Consider the following 21,457-nt stretch of genomic DNA (forward strand, 5'->3'; position numbering starts at 1 on the left):
AACGGGTAAAACGATTCATTGTTCTCTTGAATTTTACCCATTTAAATGGAATGCTTTTAAAATATCAACTGTTAAAAATACGGGTCTGAAATTTGTTGTACAAAGTTTCTTACTGTGGTTTAAGAACATTTCCCTTGAGATTCTGCATCCCTAAAGATAAGTTATTAAAACCTTTTATGTAACCCTAACTTTAGTAAGAAGTTTAAACTTTGGGGTATACAGATAAACTCAATTTTTTGCCCACCTGTAAATTATCTGATTACAATGAAGCAGTTTAAAACATTGGCAGCTATGTAGATTTTCAGTTAGGTATATTTGTGCAGCTAAAAATACTTAAAATCCAAATTGTCTAATTCAACTACAAGGAATTTTCTAAACTGCAGAAAACAGTTAAATACTAGTCTATTTAAAAAAAAATTATCAGCAGAACTAAATCTAATGAAAATTTGGGATATTTCTTTAGTAGTTCTTGAAGTAACCCAACTTTAGGAAAGCACCACAGGTTTCTGTGGAAGTCTTATTTCCTTGGAACATAACAGAGCTATTTTTTAGATACTAAAAACAGAGCAGATGGAATGTACTATAATTAGCTGAATATTTGCTTCTGTAACTCTCCTTAAAACATGACCCACTTTATTTCAGATTTACAGTAACTTTGAAACACCAGACTGTCGAATCTTGGCTTTAACTATTAAGACAGCAATTAGATCACAACTCAATTTTCCAACGTAGATGTGAATACACTTTGGATATACACAATGACGGCTGAATTTCTTTCATTAACATTTCCCTTTTAAAAATTCCCTATTACACCTCTACTTTATCTTCTGTTTAGAAATCTAAGTAAATAAAAGGGAAAACCAAAATTTAATTTATAAAGTTTTATTTTTGTATATGTGCTAAATCTTAGGAACTGTGAACAATCTTCATGTCAGTCTGTTGGCTTGTAAAAGGCTAAGAAGTGTGTGATTTGGGTGGTGAAATTTTCTTTTGGGAATCTGGATTTCAAAATAAAATTTCACTCATTTGCAACTTTAATATGTGGTACACCTTTCCCCCCCTTTTTTTATACCTACAAATTTGGAGGTTAAGTGCTACATTTATGCAAACATAAAATAATTGTTATAAATACAATCGGCAAGTTCTTAATACATTTAGCACTTTTATAGTGATTTACCACACTTAAAATCTTATTTTTAAATACTAAACACTCACGTAGGTGCACAACCAATTCTGGTTGAACTCTACCATGAAACCAGTACTGAATGGTTTATTTTCTTGGTAACACAAAAACTGGGGTGAGGGGAACATTGTTTTCCTTTATCGGCAGTATGTAGTACCTTTAAACTAGAACTCAAAACTGGGCACTTATAATGAAAAGGCAATTTTCTTAGCCAGTTATAATGCTAAATAAGGCAGGATATATCCACCAAATTAACCACAAAATTCAGCAAACTAGTAGTTCATGGGAGAACATAAGCTGGAAAAATACTAATAAAAAACTGAAGGACTACTTTGAAGTAGTCATTTGAATATTCACAGACTGTTGCTTTCATTTACAAATGTAATTCAAATAAAAAAGGCTCTTCATCTTTTTAACCACTACTAGGATTAAAGACTTAAGCTACCATTCACTAATAAAAGTTAATCATGAAAAAAATAGAAAACATTTTAATAATTCTAAATTTGTATACATAACAGCTAAAAGACACAAGGCTGGGAAATTATCACTGAGAGGAAAATCAAGGAAAAAATCCTAAGTACGATTATGTTCTTATTTCTGCCTCTACAATGACGAAAATGAAAAATCAGTTGGTGGAGGGCCTAGGAAACAGCAGCAATATGGTTTTTACCAAGTTGTGCACTGAAATACTTAGATCCAATACAGTTTTAGCAACTAAAATATCTTCAGTCTTTATGTTAACATATTGTATCGTCTTCTATAAAGTAATCATGCCACTTAGAATTCTGGTGGGTGTTTCTTTGAAAGGAAGACTAGTGATTCCGGAAACATTTTAAGTAGGAAATATATGGCTCAAAAAATTAGTTGAGGGAGAATCTAATCTTTAGGCACTTCGAAGACTTGAAATTTAAAATGTGCCATTTATGTTCAGAAAAAGACCTCAGAATCACCATTATGTTGCTCTTATAACACGCATCTTAAAACTTCTGGTTATACATTAATGCTTAAGAGTCAAATATAGAAAATAATTTGCACAAACAAAAATAACTCCGTTTACTTTCCCTTGCTCCTGGTCACAACACAGACTGTTCTTCCTCAAATGGAGGGACAAATGATCCAGAAGCCCTCATGTGGAATAAAGGGGCTTGTAAATTTAAACGAATCAAAGTTGGGATCTCCCTCCAAGGAGAAAAATTCACAGCCTTTTAAAATGTCAAGTTTTTTCTTATCTAGGAAGTCATTGAAGTTTTTAAATTAAGTACATTACATTTTGTTAAGGAGGAAATATAAAAAGTGCCCCTCAGATGGTGAGCTGGTGCATTTAACAGTAAGTAACTTGTCCAAATACAGTTAAACTATTTCACTCAATGAGGAAAACTTATAATCAAGGAACTTTTAAATGAAGACTACCAATTGGAATCGCAAGTATTGTGTATGACTTTCGTTCAAACTTAAATTCAGATGTAATATACTTAAAGTAAAAACAGAATCTATCTGGTGTCAGAATTTCCTAATATTACAGAAAATCTAGAAGCACAGATTGACTACAGAGTACTGCAAATAAGATACCCAAAGCTTTATCTTAAATACCTGCCCCTTTTAATCACAAAATAATGCAATGCTCAATTTTGTTTCTGCTTTGTTCAGTTCCAACTATAGCCTTTTGACAAAACATTTTCCTATTAACTGAATTGTAAAAAATACAACCAAGCTTGTGCTCATTAAATATACATGTATATAAAAAACATACAAAAAGTACAAGATTATGTTAGGAAACTTTTACAGTGTCAACATCCTGGTTTCTCTAAATCTTTAGTAAAGGGCCAAAGGTCAAATCCTTCTGTGCACAAAAACCGAATGCAACTGAAATCCTGAATTCAGTGTCATGCCTAGGCATGCTATGCACAGAATTAATTTTAATGTGCAGTCCTTAAAAAAAGAAAAGGACAAAAAAGTAACCAAAAAAACCAAAACACCACAGGACAAAAAGTTCTTCTTAAATCAAATTCTATTTGTGAATTCAGCAAAATAATTTCTATAAAATAAAACAGCAAAATATTTAAATAGAATAGGGTGGGCTGTATTTGTTTGTAGGGGTATTTGGTTTTTAGACAGTTCCAAAAAATTACACACATTCAAGTTACCAATTCTCTTTTAAATACAGTATTAACTGATGAGTTCCTTATTTTTAATCAAATGTTTATTCTGAAATTGTGATACCTCAATTATATCAACTAACCAGTAGTTTCTTTTTTAATTAGACCCTGCTTTGAATGTTAAACTTTTTGGAATAGTGGAAAGGAGCTAGGACAATTCTTGCTTTCAAGTAAAATTGTGACCGAACAGAAAGTCAGCCAGACATCTTGGTGCAGAGGTACTCCAAGTACTGTGGGATTCTGATGACTTCCATGTCCCTGGGATCCAGCAGAAGGAAAGTTTTAGAACATTAACCTAATAAGCTCTACCAAAGAAACAAAACAAGCACACCAAATACAATCTTCTATTATGCTCCAGCATCTTGGCATAACAAATTTTTGCATATTTGTTTTAAACCTTTTAAAATTCCCATTACTGATACTTAAGTGTTCTTTATCCCACCCAGAGATTGAACTGTCAAACATTATTAAGGAACATATGTGCAACTGAAAACAGCCTGTTTGTCACATTCCTCCCATTGTTTTATATTTTATATTCTAGGTTTGAGAAGGAAAAGCTCTGAGCAATACAGCTGTCACTTTGGGACAACTGCTGTCATTATGGTAATTTTTTCCTCATTGGCTACACTAACTTGGTGTGAAGCCATGCTAAATGTTACAGCGTAACTATAGCTTCAAAGTCATTAACCTAATATCAGAATAGAAAGGCAACGAAAAAGATCTAGAAACAATGTTACATCACCAATTTTCCACATCAACCAAATAATTTAAAGGTTACCAGCCTTACATTGCTCATAGTAAAATTGACTCCAGTGGCAAAGAATTAACATGAAACTATTGGTGTGGCTGACATGGATGGGCTCTGTTTTGTTGCTGTTGGTTTATTTTTTGTTTCTGTAAATGAGTTGATCCAACTGCCATGAGGCAGGCAACACTGGTTGCAGAGTGCAGTGGGTATAACAAGAAAATTAACTTTTGTAGTTTTTGTAGATCTGTGAGTCTCATCAAGAAAAAAGTTTCTTGCTTAAGAATTAACAGTCAAACATTAATATACTATATACACCTTTGCCATTTACACATTAGCATCAGGCCATTTATTACAAAACACTATACACTTTCCACTGCAGGCGGGTTATATATTGACAGCAAATTTCTGCAGATAAGACAGTGAATAAACTCTCCACTCCATGTTGATTAGGAATAGTTTTTTCTAGTTTTAAATATTAGCCAGACACAGAAAAAAGTTGGACTGTAAGGCCTGGGTGCACGGTCTTGATGGAACCAGTTAATTATGTGCATTTCACTGATCCTTGGTTTGAGGTGGGGATACTTCTTCACTGCCTTCATAATTTTCTTGTGCTCGTTGGCCAGTTCTCTGAGGGTTGTTCATGTGATGTGCTGCTGGGCCTGTATATGGCTGTCCATGCACATGGTTATTCTGGGAGGGGAGAAGAGATCTGCATGTTAAAACTTTTCACATAATAAACAACTTCAAAATCATGGGCTGAAGTCTGTAGAAATGTAAACTTTACTCTTTAAATACACTTGGATTAATACAGGAAAAAAAAGGGGGGGGGGGGCTTTAAAGAGAAAAACCTAGTGAACATGCAAACCTCAAAGCCCTAAATAAGAGCAGTGATTATTGTGTAGGTCTATAGAAATCTTTGGCCAAAGTGATTTTTTTTTTTTTTTTTTTGGAGACAAGAGTCTCACTCTGTTGCCCGGGCTAAAGTGCCATGGTATCAGCCTAGCTCACAGCAACCTCAAACTCCTGGGCTCAAGCAATCCTCCTGCCTCAGCCTCCCAAGTAGCTGGGACTACAGGCATGTGCCACCATGCCTGGCTAATTTTTCTATGTATATTTTAGCTGTCCATATAATTTCTTTCTATTTTTAGTAGAGACGGGGTCTCACTCTTGCTCAGGCTGGTCTCGAACTCTTGAGCTCAAACGATCCACCCGCCTCGGCCTCCCAGAGTGCTAGGATTACAGGCATGAGCCACCACGCTGGGCCCCAAAGTGATTTTTAGTGCCAAAAATTATTTAGACTCAAGTCCAGCAAATAAGGGATTAGCTCATTGCTGCTCATGGTCAAACATCTTCACAAAGAATGATCTGTGAGCTAGAACATATCATATCAATTCTGACTTCCATGTGATAAATTATGACTGACCATGATGTAAGATCTGCAGAAGCAATAACCCTGAACACAGAATAACGTGAATGAAAAACAAGACAATGTTCAAGATGATAAAGTAACCAGGCATGATTAACATGAACTTTCTCAGGGCTGAGGAAAGTTAACTTTCCTGCTCGTGATTTGCCTCCTTACCCTTTTAAAATGCCTGAACCCTACAGTGCTCTCATTTTTCTGCACGTGCCCACCAGCCAAGCCAAGATGATTTCAGGCTTTATTTTCTATAATTTGTATGATCAAAATTAACATGTTGAACATGCACTTCCTAACTATTCAGCATGCTTCTATCTATACCCTGAAATATAAGAAAGAATGCCTTAAATAATGTTTCTCAGTATGGTCCCCAGACCACTAGCTGTAGCAGCAGCATCTGGGAACTTGTCAGAAATACAGATTTTCCAGCCCCACGCAGACCTATGGACTCAGAGCCTCTGGGGTGGGAACGAGCACTCTGCTGCAATATGCCCTCCAGGGGACCCCAATGCCCATTCAAGTTTGAGTACCACTGTCTCAAAGGATCTGATTTAGTCACATCCAGGTTTTAGAAAGAAAAGTTCTCATGTTTCTTCATCTAATTTCTTTTGTTATTTATTTATTTACTTGTTTATTTACTTTACAGTTAGTCACCTATGGAAATGTGCTAAATCCGTTTTTTCCCAATAATTTTTACTGTCACTGAAAACTGTAGCTAAGTAATCAAGGATCTCTTACTTCACTGCCATATCTTGATGTCTTTGGAATCCATCTGCAGACTTAGCCTAACAGGAAACACCATCATAATCCTTTGCACTAAGCAACAATTATCATTTTATGTTGACATGAATTATCACACAGTTTTACTAACCGTAACTACTAGCACAAGAGGGACACCTACTTGACAAGGAAAACACCACAGAGGGGCAAGATCAAACATGCTGCACCAGGACCCCACTCCAACCACTCCTCTTCTGATTATGGCCCCAAAGCTAGTCTAGATAGTCCCTCTATTACTTTGTAGTTACAACAAAAAATTCAGCCATCCTCTCAAATCAAGCATAAAACTTGGTTCTAGGGGATAACCACCACAAACCGACTCCTGCTTACCTGTTGATACTGAGATCCAGGTGAATGGGGGTACAATGGGGCATCTTCAGGTGGAGGTGACTCATGCTCATCTGGGGCATCTTGGTCATCTGGCTCCTAATTTTTAATATTTAAAGATAAAGAATTATGTAGGAAATTCAAATTTATTTGTAACTTTCTACTTGACATACATCTTAAAAATACATAAAACTGACCCCTTGATAACTTTACTGCAGATAAAGTAATTTAAAAAAAAAACAAACCTGATTTGGATTCTCTCAGAAATATATTTCAAGCAATTTCACAGAAATTAATACATTTCAAGCAATTTCACAGAAATTTCTCCAGAAGAAGGCTCCCTCATTATCTTAAGATGACACATTGTAAACATTTTTAAAAAAACCCTTAAACATAATTTTTTAAATACTATCATTAATACATAAACACTGGCCTACAAAGTAAAGAATTATTTTGCTTTCTTCCATTTCTATCTGCTGCACACTGGTGGCTTTTTTTTTTTTTTTTTTTTTACCTCCTCTGGACAGAGTTCACAAGCTTTTGCAAGTGTCATCCTAGCACTATGTGACCTCTCCAAGAAGTAACCATTTGATGTTTCGTTGCTTTGCACTGGCGGAGACCAATTGTTGTAAGTGTACTGAGGATTGCCAGTATATGGTCTTCTTTCCAGTTCATCTCCAAGCCATTCCACCGCCCAGGTCCACTTTCTTTTAAGATCTCCATTGCCCTTCAAAAGAAAATAAAACCATATATGTAAGAAGATTTAGAATACTTTAAAGTTAACTTAAAACAACCACCTTGAATCCTCATGATTTCCTTCTTTTAAAACAGAATCCTCAATTCTGATTCAGATTCCTATAAAATTATAAAAATCCTCACCTGCAGGATTTGATAAGCAACAGGACAATTACTAAACAGAGCTACCATACATTTTATACACTGGTATGCTCTTTTTTGATAGTGATTTTTAGAGCGCTGGATTGTGTCAAACAGCCCATCTCGGTCATCTGGAATTCCTTTCAGTGCATTATGAATCCTGAAAGAGAACCAGATATAAAACAAAAATCTATAAAATATAACAGCAGCTAATATTTGAGTGCCCATTATGTGTCATTCAATAAATGTCTTTCATTTAGTCATTTAATCTAACACTAGATAGTAGGTACTATTATAAAACCCTTGAACAGAACAGAAAATGGCTACGGAGAATTGAACAGTGTGCCCCAGGTCACACAGATGCCTAGCAGTCTGACTCCAGTCTGTGCTCTTAATGACTTATTACCAATCCAAAATGATCTTGCTATATATATAATTTAAATACATTACCAGAAGTGAATTCAGGACAGAGTAATATAAACTTTAAAAAAGTTAACTAATAACTAAGTTTATGACTGCTGCAATTGAGAACAATTTATATTAGTTCCTTTAATAAAAACTGCATTGCTGAAGGTAAATTAGGATCCAGTGATATAATCTGGACGTACAGAATTAATCTGAATTCTGATAATGAGAATACGTGGCAGGCAAAGCAATTTTCACAGGCAATGGTACCACTTGGCTGATTTGCCAATAATATAGGATCTCATCTCAGCTCCTGCCGTACTACAACACAGTAACATATAGCCAACTATTTCCTGTTTTTTCCCCCAAAAGACTCAACTTAAAAAATGACTGTAGGGGTAAAAAAAATTGCCTTGTTTCTCTTGTGTTAAAAACATTACCTGCCAATAAATGAAATGTGGTAGGTATGTCCATACAATGGAATAGCATTTAGTCATAAAAAAGAATGAAGTACTGATAAATGCATGGATGAACCTTGACAAATTTAAGTGAAGTGAAAGAAGCCAGGCATAAAAGGACATATACTGTATGATTTCATTTCAGAATAGGCAAATCCATGGAGATTATAGAAAGCATATTAGTGCTTGCCAGGGCCTGAAAGGAACTGGGAGTGACTGCTTAACTGGCTAGGGGATTTCCTTTTGGGATAATGAAAATATTCTGGAATTAGACAGTGGTAATGGCTGCACAATATTATGCATATATTAAAAAGTCACTAAACTGTATACTTTAAAGTGGTTGAAATGGTCAATTTTATGTTATGTGAATTTTACCTCAATAAAAAAAACATAACCTAGATAAGTCAGAATTTAAAAATTCTTACGTACAACTATGTATTTTACTCAATAGAATGTTCCAATTCAAAAAGCAAAGATTTTTTCCCATTACATGCATTCATCAAATCTATTTTGCTTGGAAATCATTACTTCACCAATTTTGCAAAGTTTAATCATTTCAGAAAAATCAAATACAGAACTCTTGCTGTTTAATCTGAAATACTCCATGTCAATTTTGTTTTTATCTTGACTTTTGACAAGTGATAATGAAGTGTTAAATCTATTTCTCCCATATCACATTTTCTTTCCATTAGTATAAACTGGCTTCAAATGCCATTTTTATCAATGCTATCTTTGCTTGCCTTGTTACCGGATGCCTAGCAGTGCCGGGCACGTGGTAGATACTCCATAAATATCTGAACACTGTTGACTGAATGAACTAAAAGCTCACTATGACAAAATTATTTTCCAGCTTGGGACAGTGATTCATATAACACCACCTTACTAATCTGATTACACAAAAAGTCCATTTCCCACATTTAATCCAGCACGTCTTTGCCATTATCACTTGATCTAAAGAAAAAAGAGAGCTAAGATATGACTAAGTGGTTTAAAGTTATAAATGCTTATAGTATTTAAAAAAAGAAAATAGTGAAAGTTAGAGTTCATTAAGATCAACTTTGAAGAAAAGTTTTAAGTCCTTTGATTGCATTGAGAAGGGCAATGAATACTGCCTGAAATAAATGGCTATAGTTTGGAGCTACTAAATTTTGTCTCATGAAAATTGATTTTTGGCTTAATGCTATTTTTATAGTATTAATTTGTTTGAAATCTATAATAGTAAATTGGGAGATAATTTGAAAATACTAACCTATGAATTCTGATTCATGATTGCATTTGAAATCCCCACCGAAACGCCAGATTATAACTTCTGTCAGTATTTTGTTCTTGAGTTTCTGTTTTATTATATTGACAGATGGGAGGCAATCTGCTATATAGATTCTGAATTATTTCCCCAAATAAACTATTATACTATCTTCCATGTGGGAAGGGAAGTTATACAACCTGAGAGAGTTGTCGTCAAATTCCATAATTTATCAGCAACTATATAACTCTTGGAATTAAAGATAATATATTAAGCTTTTATTACAAAAAACCAAACAGAAGAATTCTGGGGGAAGCTTGAGGGCCAGTTAAACTGGATAACCTTAATTCCTAGGCGGAAAAAAGTTAACACACTAAAACTTCTCATATACTAAAAATCTAATTATAATTGAGCCTCATTATTTGCAAATTCTGTTATTTATGAATTTGCCTATTTCCTAACCTAAACTTTATTCATAATTGCAAAACTAATACTCAAGGTGCTTTCTTGGACATTTCTGGACACATGCAGAGCAGCAAAAAATTCAAGTTGTCCAATATGAATGTTCCTAGCTGAAGTTCAACAAAGTGACACTTTGTCTTGTTTCAGCTTAAGATGTAAAAAGTGTTCTTCTTTGTGGTCTATTTAGTGCCACATTTTCCACATAATTGTGCTTTTGTTGGTGATTTCATGTTTAAGATGGCCCCCAAGTGTGTAATGCCGAAGTGCCATCTAATGCTCCTAAGTATAAGGTGGCTGTGATGTACCACACAGAGATCGTGTGTTAATAAGCTTGGTTCAGGCTTAAGTTACAGAGCTGTTGGCTGTGAGCATAACGTTATCGAGTGAACAATATATATTAAATAAGATGACTTTAAACAAAAACACAAATAAAACAAGGTTATGTATTGATCGGTTGATAAAAATGCAAACAGAGGCTTGCAGAAACCTAACTCTGTATTTCCTCCTAGGAGTAATGGTTCACTATTTGCTAATTCATTGTTTGCGGTAACTTTATATAATATAACTACCATGAATAATGGGAATTGACTGTACTTTCCCAGGGACTATTTTTAGATAACCTTACTACTTAATATAACTAAAGACTACTTCGTGTTACTTCATGTGACTAATTCTAATGTAACTAATGTAATATAATCCCAAAATAATCCTAGGGAATCACTAACAAAATTCAAATACTTAACCAAAAGCCTATGCTAGTTTTCCCCAATTAAAAAAAAATCATCTGAAACAAAAAAAATATATAAGTATAAAACTCTGGCAATGAAAGAATAAAAAATGAAATAAATGTGAGGGAAGGGGAAAACTTATTATTCACATTGGTGCTAAGCCTTTAAAGATAAAACATTCACTAGAACTCCAGGAGGTTTAAAAAAAAAAAAAAAAAAAGTGTGGTGACTGTCAGTTTTAGTTAAACTTATCTAATACCTGGGTAAGTCTAATTATTTCTAGTAACAAAAAAAGAGTATCCACCTGTGAGTCTGCCAGGAGTCCTCAATCAGTAAGATTTGCAAAAGCAGATCCAAATAGGGCCGGAGTTCATAAGTATAAGAATATGCAACCTATAAACAGGTAAGACATTGTGAGTAACTTAAAGGAACAACCAATCAAATTATAGAGACATATAAATACTTATTTCCTTTAACCTGCCAGAGAAGTTCACTGAGGACAGTAGATGAGAACTGAGGATTCTCCCAGCAGCAAAAACGAAGCAATTTGACAGTTTCCTCTGAGTTACTGCAGTCTTCAATGATTTTCTTCACATAACTTGTTCTCACAAATAAAATGTCAGCCACATTCTGCTGAATTGGCATTATAGGTTGTGATAAATTAGGATCACCAAAAGGATTGGGAAGAGGAGGATTACCTAGAATACAGATTTGTCTTAAATGAAGAACGAATACATTTATCTACAATAAGAATACAAAGCTTTCACCATAGAAAATAGCCTATGAATTTTTTGTTTTAGGAAAAAAACATTTTAAAACAACTTTCCTAAGCACAATGAATAAAGTAATATTAGGCATTACAATGATCAGATACACCAAGATATCAAATGCAAAATTTAAATAGCAACACTGGCATTTAACTATATAAAAAGTTAATTTTTACACTACTTCATAAATATGGTGTCAATCTCAATAACAAGCAGACAGAAAAAAGATCCCCACTAAATGTGTGAAAAAGGTATTAGGACTCAAAATATAAAATATTCCAAAGCAGAAACCTTCCTTTAGACTCTTATTTTACATTTAAATATCTTCAGAATTACATTTAATCAAGTACTATATACGCCCACCAGTATTTTGAAAGAACGGAGCATTCAATTTTACCATTGATTGAAGACTGCATTCTTGATGAGACATTGCAACATCGGATCAGCTGTGACACTACTGAGTATAATTTGCCTAATTCAGCATACTGGTATTTGATTGGAGGACCTGGACCTTCATCTAAAGACACAAGCATAAAGGTAGCAGGTACATTCAATTTCAGAAGCTGTGTCTTCTCTGCCACACCTATAATGAAGAACCAAGAGGGGAGAAGCAGGGAGGAGGGAAAAAATACAAGAGGAAAACATTTAGGATGGCAAGGGCTTCTTGAGTAAAAAAAAAAAAAAAAAAAAAAAAACAAAACCAAAAAAAAGTAGTTATCCAAAATATGTCTATGATTTTTATGATCAGAGGGATAACACTTGTACTTAGCATTCAGAGAATTATTTAACTAGAATAGAAAACTAATCCATTGAGTATAATTAGATTTAAGTATTAAAATTGTTAAATAGTGACCATGACTGACATTCCAATATGTCATAGTCTATGGCCTGAAGAATGTAAAGGGACCAACCTAGACTACAATCCTCATTGTAAGGAGGACAAAACAAAAACAACTAAATTAAATGAGAAATAAGATTTTTTTTAATGAATTGCCTGCCTCTCTTTCCTCCACAGCCAAATTTCTTAAAAAAGATACCTATATTTGGTCTACTTTCTCATTTTCTATTCCTCAACCCATGCCAATTTGGTTTCTGTTCCACAGTTCTCAAGCCATAGCCACTTCCTTCTTGGATTCCTCTCATTTTTTCCTACCTCTTCTTCTTGGTCTTATTTGAGAGTCCTTCTTCCAGTGTCTCTTAAAAATTGATGTTTCTCAAAGTTCCCATGCCAGACTATCTTCTCACACTGTGTGCTTTCCCTAGACAATCGAGCCTACTCTCACTGCTTTAAGTTCTAGCTATTTCCATTCAGATGATTCCATAATTATTTCCAAGTATCTTCCATTCTACTGGTTTATCTCCATTTGGTTGTCACACAGGGGTCAAACTTAAGCTGCCAAAATTGAACTCATCTTTCTCCCCATACATGGTTATCCTGTGCTTCCCCTCAGTAAATGGCACCACTACACGCTCAGTTGTTCAAGTTGGAATCCTGGGCATAATGCTTCACATCTCTTCCTTGCCTCCTCTACTGAATATATAATTACCAAATCCACTGATTCTACCTCTTATAAAAAGCACATAATTTGTCCACTTATATCCCATCACTGCCAGTTCCCTAGTACAGGCCACAATGATCTTCTACCTAGAAATCATTTTAACAACCCTCTAGTGTTACTCCATTGTAATCTATTCCCACTATAGCCAGAGAGATCTTTCTAGAAGGTATGTCGGTTCAAAACCCTACAACAGCACATCAATGCCTCAGGGTAAAGTCCAGACTTGCTCACAAGGCTGCCCAGAACAATATGATCAGAGACTCCTGCCATCTCCATCTTATATCAATTCTAGTCAAACTGCATAACTTTCATTTTCTCCAAGGAGCCATGCCAAGTCTTTGCATTTGCTCTTTACTCTGGATAGAAAACTCAACTAACCAATTCCCACATCAAACTCACCACTAAGTCTTCTGGGCTTCCCAAATCTGTCAAGTCTAGCCCTCTAACCCCCCACTCCATGAACACTTCCACAGCACTTTGTATTTGTCCTACTATAGCCATTAACATACTTTATGGCAACCACCTTTTTGTTTGCTTCCATATCCCATTAGACAGTAGACTGTCTTATTGCCATTTTCCCAGAAGCATAATAAACACAGGTCTACAACCACTTGATTTCAAAAGCTCTTACTATAAAGTTTTTTCATAAAGTTGGTGTCATAATGTGTTTGGTGGGAAAACCTAGACTGAACTGACAAGAGGATATTTATAGTCTTTATTTCTCCCACCAGTGTGAATATTCATGTTTTACTGTAGAAATAGTAATGTATTTGATTATAAGGTGCTTAGACCTTGCTACAGAGATGTTGGTATATGCACTGCCCTACCTTTCTTTAAACAATTCTGAATCTCAATGCATATCTAGTCTTAAGGATTTCATATGAGGGTTTATAGACCTGTACAGTATTTGCTTTTTTTAGCAGGCAAATGTTACAAGTAGGACCAATGATGTATGCTTTACGAACAGGCAATATTTAAAAGAATTGAACAGCACAGGACTTTTGTGAATGCCTAAATGTGGCACTTCTAAGTTTGAAATGCAGATTCCACTTATGCTTGTTTGTGTAATACATATCCTCTTATTCCTCAGCTACAAATACCCAAATATCTCTGGTATGGAATAGTAAGGGAAAAGTAGACGAACTACAGAGACAAACGGAAAGCATAATGTTCCTTATGTTAAAAGTGATTAGTAAAGGTCACACAGAAAAAAACTGAAATGACGGAGATGCTTGGATATAGAACTTGATTCTGGATATAAGATATACATATTTTTACTTTTAAAATAGTTATTAAGGCTGGCCACAGTGGCTCATGCCTGTAATCCTAGCACTCAGGGAGGCCAAGGCGGGAGGATCACTCGAGGTCAGGAGTTTCAGACCAGCCTGAGCAAGAGGGAGATCCTGTCTCTACTAAAAATAGAAAACATTAGCTGGGCATGGTGGTGAACCTGTAGTCCCAGCTACTCAGGAGGCTGAGGCAGGAGGATCACTTGAGCCCAGGAGTTTGAGGTTGCTGTGAGCTAGGCTGACGCCACAGCACTCTAGCTGGGGCAACAAAAAAGTTATTAAAAACTATCTGCTTCTGCTGAGTCCATGAATCAGTTCCTAATCTGGCCTAATATATATTATTACCATTAAGATTTTAACTGGAATGCCTCAATAAATTAGTCATTTTAGGATCAGTGCACTAACACTTGATTGACTGATAGGGAATTTTTATAATTTCAATCACAGGAAATTTACTTCCCCCAAACCAACTTAAAAAACACCAAAACAACAATGGAAGAATTTTTGATGATATTCCTAACTATTCATCTACTCATTCAACAAACATTTACTGAGTGCTACTGTGGAAAGCTCTGATTTTTGTAATTTAGTTGGGGGGAAACAACACAAAAATCTGAATGCTATCAAAACACAACAGAATAAGTTTAAGACAGTGCAGTGTAATTTTTAGGTAAGTATTAGTAATCGCTGGAAAGAAATCATCAGATGATGTTAGCAAAAGCAGGCTACGTTGAGAAGGAGAGTGTTATGTTGTCATACAGAGGTGACATTATCAACAAGGTGATTTAGGTGCATCCCTAAGTGAATATTTTTAAGTGACTATTTATATTATCCTTAATTTTAGTTTACTTCAATAAAAACTTACGTATAGACTAAGGTCCTCTACCCAAATTTGGTATCACAACCACCTGAGGACTTTTTGAAAATATAAATTTCTTACACTACCTTTGGGAATTCTTCAATCAGTGTGAGATGGGGCCTAGGACAATCAGTTATTTTCAAAAAAGCAGCCAGATTTGGCACTACTGCTTTAGGAGATAAAAACATGATTAAGACCCAGATTCTGATCTGTGTCTACTGCAGAGATAAGACAAATGCATGAATAATTATATAGTACAAGGTGAAAGTGCCACGTTTGGATAAAATTCACAACAGGCTTTATGGGAAATTGTTATTTTAGTCCAGGTTATATTTTATCACTTGAACGAAATGACTTCACCATTTAATATTATACATTAAAACAGAATTATGAGAACTTAAAATTCTTACCTAAATTGGCATACATTACGAACAGGTTGAAATACTGCTGTAAATGACGCCCGTGCTCTGAAACTTCCCTTCTTAAGAGATTTAGTACTGCTCTTAGTAAGTGATCACTCAAGCTTAAGTTGTCATAAGCCTGTAAAAGATAAAACATTACCTGTGCTTCAGTAACAAGGTGCAAGTAAAATTCTATTTGCATAAAAAGGGTACATGCACATATATATGTTGAATACAGGCATAAATTTCTGGAAGGACTGACCACACAAACGATTAAAAAGGGTTGCTTCTTGGGAAAGGGAAAGAAGGTCTGAGGTGTATTTCATTATAAATTCTTCACACTAATTTATTAAAAATGCTCAGTCAATTAAAATTTTAAAATAAAAATCTACTTAACAGTAAGTTTATATTTAAGCTACTGAACGGGGAAAATTTCCTATTTTTTAAAGAGCCAATAATTACTATTCATTGCTATGCAGTAATTTTAATGGAACTCAGACATTAGATTGTAATTGTGTTAGGTAGATATCAAACAGATGCACATATGTGTGTGGTTTCAACTTTTAGGAAATGGAATTTATTTGTAAGCATTTAATCATTAGAAAGAAAGCTATGCAATTACCTGACTAGAAGGTCCAGGAGATGCAAAAGGTGAAGGACATGGCCCATCTTGCAAGGAAAAATGTGCAATAAAAACTATAAGTTTTGCAAATGCTCCCCTTACTTCTGCACTAGGGCATTCCAAAAGGTATTCGGAAAAGCGATTTGAAACATTAAAAAGGACATTATGAGCAAACCAAAAACGTACATTCTTGCTGTGACGAAGGAGAATACACAATGCATCATACCTAAAACAGAAGAAAAAAATCTATGAATATCAATTCAGTAACTGGTTTCCTATAGCAAAGGGATGGGTGTCTATGAACCAAAAAAGGGGCAAAGTACCTTTTACTGCTGGAGAGAGAACCAGCAATGGTTGCTTCCAGTACTAACATTAAAATGATAGATAAATACTATGATGGTTTATTCTCACAGTTACAAAATAGGTGAAAATTTGTATTGTCCTCTAAAAATCCATTACCAAACTCTTCCTAGGTTCAATGACAATATATGGCCCCCCTTCCCTTATCCTGACATGCTCTGAATGAATGTGTAAAAATTATTAAATCAAAGTATTATAATGTCCTCTATATTTTTATAACTAGAAACTTAAGAAAACCGTTTTAATTTTTTACCCTTTTAATCTATGTCAGAATTCAATCCAGGGAAGCTAAAGTCTAATAATTTCATGATTACATACCTAGACTTTTCAGTCTCATCTTGTAATCTTTGGTACAGGGATGTCAAAGATACGATACAAAGTAATAGAAACAGAAGGCAGCTTCTGAATAACAAAAGGCCATACATATTTAGACTAAATCACTATTTTAATATAATTTCTTCCGCTAACTGCTACCAGGATTTTCTTTTTTTTTTAATTCTGCATTCCAAATTTGAAACAAGAGTTTCATGGTTTGGAAAAAATAGTCTATTAAAGAACCAAATCAAATATTAGAAGGAATGAAAATCCAAAGCAACGTACCAATCACTGGCAGAGCCACGGACTATTTTCTTTGTGTGAAATCCTGTAGTAAAGAGGAACCTAGCAGCAAGCTGAATACTAATCATAGTGATTTCTTCTGCTTCAGGCAACAGGTGGTCTTGCCCTATAAATAATATGTAGAAATTAAAAGAAAAAAATCAAATTTCTATTTTCAAGCCCCATTTTTAAACAAGTCTCCACTGCTACTAATTGAGAAGTCTTTTCAAGTTACTTAAATAATTCTTACACCTGATTTTAGCAGCTCATATAGCACGTTTTCAAACTAATGCACGAGTTAAATTGCTAAAATAAATAAAAGTTCCTGTTTCTGAAGAGTATACTGCTCACAGTTAACAGTCATCTTAAATACGACTTTAAAATAATCAAAAGCAAAAATTTAGACCCTTTACAGTGAAAACATTAATTTTATGAACTTAAAACATTCGATGCCTACTAAAAAATCCTGTAAGAATTATTCTTTAATACTAAGCAGCTAAACTCTTGTACTTACCTGGAGGAGGGGTTAAGTAAACACCATTACATGTAAGCAGTTTTTTCATAAACTGAAAATACTCCAAACTGTACTGCATTCGGTTATGCATGAATTGTACATTCTGCTTCCGTACACTTCTCTCAATGGCTGATGGCATAATAATCCGATGGGGTCTTGTGGTGATAGCAAGCTCTGATATGTATCTTACCAACTCATCTTCTTGGTCTATTGTGTCCATGCGTTCATAAAAAAGTATATAGGCATTCCACCACCTTTTCTGGCGCCTGTATGACATGCGCTTCATCATGTGATCAAACACTTCTCCCATGTACTCTCCACCGAAACACTGGTTTTTCATTTCTTCATCATCATCCATTTTACACTCTGTTACATCTCCATCATCAAATTTATACCAGCGATTTCTCTCACCATCTCCACCATTCCTTTGGATGATGTACGAATAATAATGTCCCCCACTTGCTTGACCACTGTGTACAAGCACACCCACAAGTCTGTATTTTGTGCTTCCTGCTGTCTCACTTTCAGACTGCTCATTCTGTTGTATCAACTGACTCTCTGGGTTTACATTATCTCCTTCCAGCTTTGCAACACCCGCAACTGTGTAAGGTTCCATGTCTAGCTCTCGAGGAAATTCAAAATAGTCATTGAATTTGATTGCACATTCTCTTTCCCAGTCATAGTCAAATCGTTTTAATTGGATAGCAAGAACAGGAGGTAATTTTTTAATCAGCAAGCGCTTTACAGTATCAACCTAAAACAGAGAAAGTTACTAGATGTTTTCTTATAATTACTTAACTGCAAAAAAAAGAAAAAAAAAAAAAGCAAACAAAAAAAAACATAACCAAAAATACCCAAACTTTTTCCTTTTTTTTTTTTTTTTAATAGAGACGGTCACACTCTGCCACCCAGGTTGGAACTATAGGCACGAGCCACTGTGTTCTGATAATTTTTTTTTTTTTTTGGGGGGGGAGGGTGGTTAAAGATGGCGTCTCACTATGTTGCCATGGCTGGTCTCCAACTCCTGGCCTCAAATGAGCCTCCCACCTTAGCTTGGCCCTGCAAGCAAACTTTCAAATGATTTTATTAAATTATCTTAAGACTTATCTGGATTTTTAAGTATAAATACATGATAATGAACATAATCAAGGCAATTCAGTCATAGTTGATTTAAATTAACAAAAACTAATAATATGGAAATAGCCTATGCCATTTGCTATAAATGGCAACTTTTATCCCTGGTTTCTGTCATTGCTACCTAGCCATTATTAATTGTGTGATGTTTACTGTCATTCCAATGAAGGTGGTTTGCTGTGAGCAAACTGAAGAAATATAGTAACAACAATAAAAGCAGCTAATATTTCTTGGGCAATTAGATGCCAGGTAATATACTAAGCGCTACAGTAGTAGTAACATTTGATCCTTATAGTAACCTTTTCAAGCAGGTACGACTGAACCTTAAAGATGAGGATCAGGAGTCAGGTTAAGTAACTCGCCTCAAGTCTCAGAGCTGTGGGTGGCAGGCAATATGGTTTTCAGCCCACAATCTCAATCTCTAGACTTGAATACTTCAAAGTGGCGCATAAGGTCAAAACACCACAAGTGATTTGGAGGTGAGAGGGCCTGGGAGCTCAAAAAGATATACCTTATTTACTAGAGTGTGTGAATCATCTCTCCCAAAGAGCTGCTAATAAGTTCCCACAAATATAAATCAATCAAGTAGGTCTAAAAAGTTGATCTAAATGGTTTAATAACACAGGTGATAAAAGAAATCTTACATGGCTACATAAAGTAATTAACAGTTTCAGCAAATTGTTTGGCCTTGACAAGTAACCCTAGATATGAGAGGAGAAATGTTTTCTTCAATCAGCTCAGTGCCTTTGAGGAGTTCAATAGCAATGTGTTTCTTAGTAGAGAAAGTGTCTATATAACTTAAGAGAATGAGGTGTCAAGCTAGTATGGCTTCTGAAATTATTCATTTTATGTTTTCCCTAGCCCCTCTGGCATTACTTTTTAATCATTTTTCCCTGACAAAGCTTAATCAGTTTTATTGTCTTGACTACCTCTCTGCTACCACTATAACAAAGTAGGGAAGAGAATAAAAACAGGGTAAATTTTGAGGATGAACAAAACCAACCAATTTCTTCCAAATCCATTAAACGTAATCATATTTTAAATAAAACTGGGTAATCCGTACCTTTTTATTGCATTTTTCACAATGATATGCATTTGCACCTTCTAGTAAATCTCCTTTGACATACTGTTCCAAAGAATCAAGAAGATTTTGGTGGTTTCTAATGTCTACGTTTAGAGTCGTAAAAGATTCTTCACATTCGTACCTAAAGATATTATTTAAGAAACGATAAAGGATTTATTCCTTAGTTTTCTAAACATTTTATTTAGTTATGGACTTAGTGAAAACTACATTTGCAATATTTATTATATAATCCGAAACCCCTAAGTCATAGAATGTTAATGTTACCAATAAATGATAGTTAACTTGGTCAAGGTCATTACACGAAATGGTATTTAAAGATGGGCCTGTCTGGGCTCACAGTTTAAACTCTTTGTAGTCTGCCATGCTGCTTCCAGAGCTATCTGTTTAAGATAGTAATTCATGCCGAGGCCAAAGCATGAATTTATCAAGTTCTGATAAGGATATTTTAAACCATTAATGGGCTGAATTTTTAAATGTTCTTCCTTTCTGCAATGGAAATCTTACTAAAGCACAAGTCTGAATACACAAATGAGTAAGGGACAAGCAATCTGAGTAGGAGCCAGAATCCTAGATTATGGTAATTTTCTATCAAAGGAACTTTCAGATTTCTGATGAGATATATTCATAAATTCAGAACATGGGATGTGGGGAATATATTCTCAACCATTAAATTCATTCATTCAACAAATATATTGAGAGTGTCTTCCATATGTTAAGTAATGTGGGATATTCATGTTTAAGACAGTCCCTCATTTAAGGAATTTAAAATTTAGTTAGGAAAAAAAAATAGGCAAAGGCATTTATAAATGACATGAAGTATTAAGCAAATTGCTACTATATAACCAGGGAACAGCCCACAGAGGGAAAAAAACAAGTTAGATATTAGCTCTACCTAAAAAGTTGGATATTTGAAGACTAGAGGGCAGCAAAGTCTTTCTGTAAAGAACCAGATAGTAAATATTTTAGGTTTTACAGGTCTCTGTGGCAACTACAGATGTTCTGGTTTATGATGGGGTTACATCCCGATACTCTTATCATAAGGTGAAAATATTGTAAACCAAAAATGTATTTAATTCATCTAATGTACTGAACATCATAGCTTGGCCTAGCCTACCTTAAACGTGCTCAGAACACTTACATTAGCCTACAGTTAGGCAAGATCATCTAACACAAAGCCTCTTTTATAATAAAATGTTGACTATCTCATGTAATTTACTGACTACTATATTTTGGAAGGGAAAAATAGAATGGTTGAATGGGTACCTGAAGTAAGGTTTCTAATGAACGCATATTGCTTTTGTACCATCAGAAAAGAAAAAGACTGTAAACTGAACCATCATAAGTCAGGGCCATCTGTGCTCAATTCTGCTGTTGTAGCAAAAGTAGCCAGATAGTATGTAAACAAACGGGCATGTTCTCCAATAAAACTTTACAAAAACAGGCAATGGGCTTGATTTGGCTCATGGTATGGAGTTTATTGACCCC

General features: G+C 34.8%; 1 protein-coding gene across 2 annotated transcripts in view; it reads right to left on the reverse strand.

Moving 5' to 3' along the window:
* Positions 1-918: 918 nt before the first annotated feature.
* Positions 919-21,457, reverse strand: part of USP9X (ubiquitin specific peptidase 9 X-linked) — a 136,893-nt gene continuing 116,354 nt past the window's right edge. For both annotated transcript variants that reach the window (XM_069463831.1, XM_069463830.1), the window contains exons 34-45: positions 19,952-20,093; positions 17,755-18,508; positions 17,244-17,367; positions 16,284-16,509; positions 15,671-15,800; positions 11,951-12,136; positions 11,264-11,484; positions 11,091-11,179; positions 7,494-7,650; positions 7,129-7,341; positions 6,618-6,713; positions 919-4,777 (exon numbers count right to left, since the gene is read on the reverse strand). In XM_069463831.1, coding sequence (XP_069319932.1) covers positions 4,640-4,777; positions 6,618-6,713; positions 7,129-7,341; positions 7,494-7,650; positions 11,091-11,179; positions 11,264-11,484; positions 11,951-12,136; positions 15,671-15,800; positions 16,284-16,509; positions 17,244-17,367; positions 17,755-18,508; positions 19,952-20,093 — 2,476 coding nt within the window. In that variant the 3' untranslated portion in view covers positions 919-4,639. The remainder of the gene's footprint in view (positions 4,778-6,617; positions 6,714-7,128; positions 7,342-7,493; positions 7,651-11,090; positions 11,180-11,263; positions 11,485-11,950; positions 12,137-15,670; positions 15,801-16,283; positions 16,510-17,243; positions 17,368-17,754; positions 18,509-19,951; positions 20,094-21,457) is intronic.

The sequence above is a fragment of the Eulemur rufifrons genome, chromosome 30 (genome assembly GCF_041146395.1).
Source record: "Eulemur rufifrons isolate Redbay chromosome 30, OSU_ERuf_1, whole genome shotgun sequence".
Classification (NCBI taxonomy): Eukaryota; Metazoa; Chordata; class Mammalia; order Primates; family Lemuridae; genus Eulemur; species Eulemur rufifrons.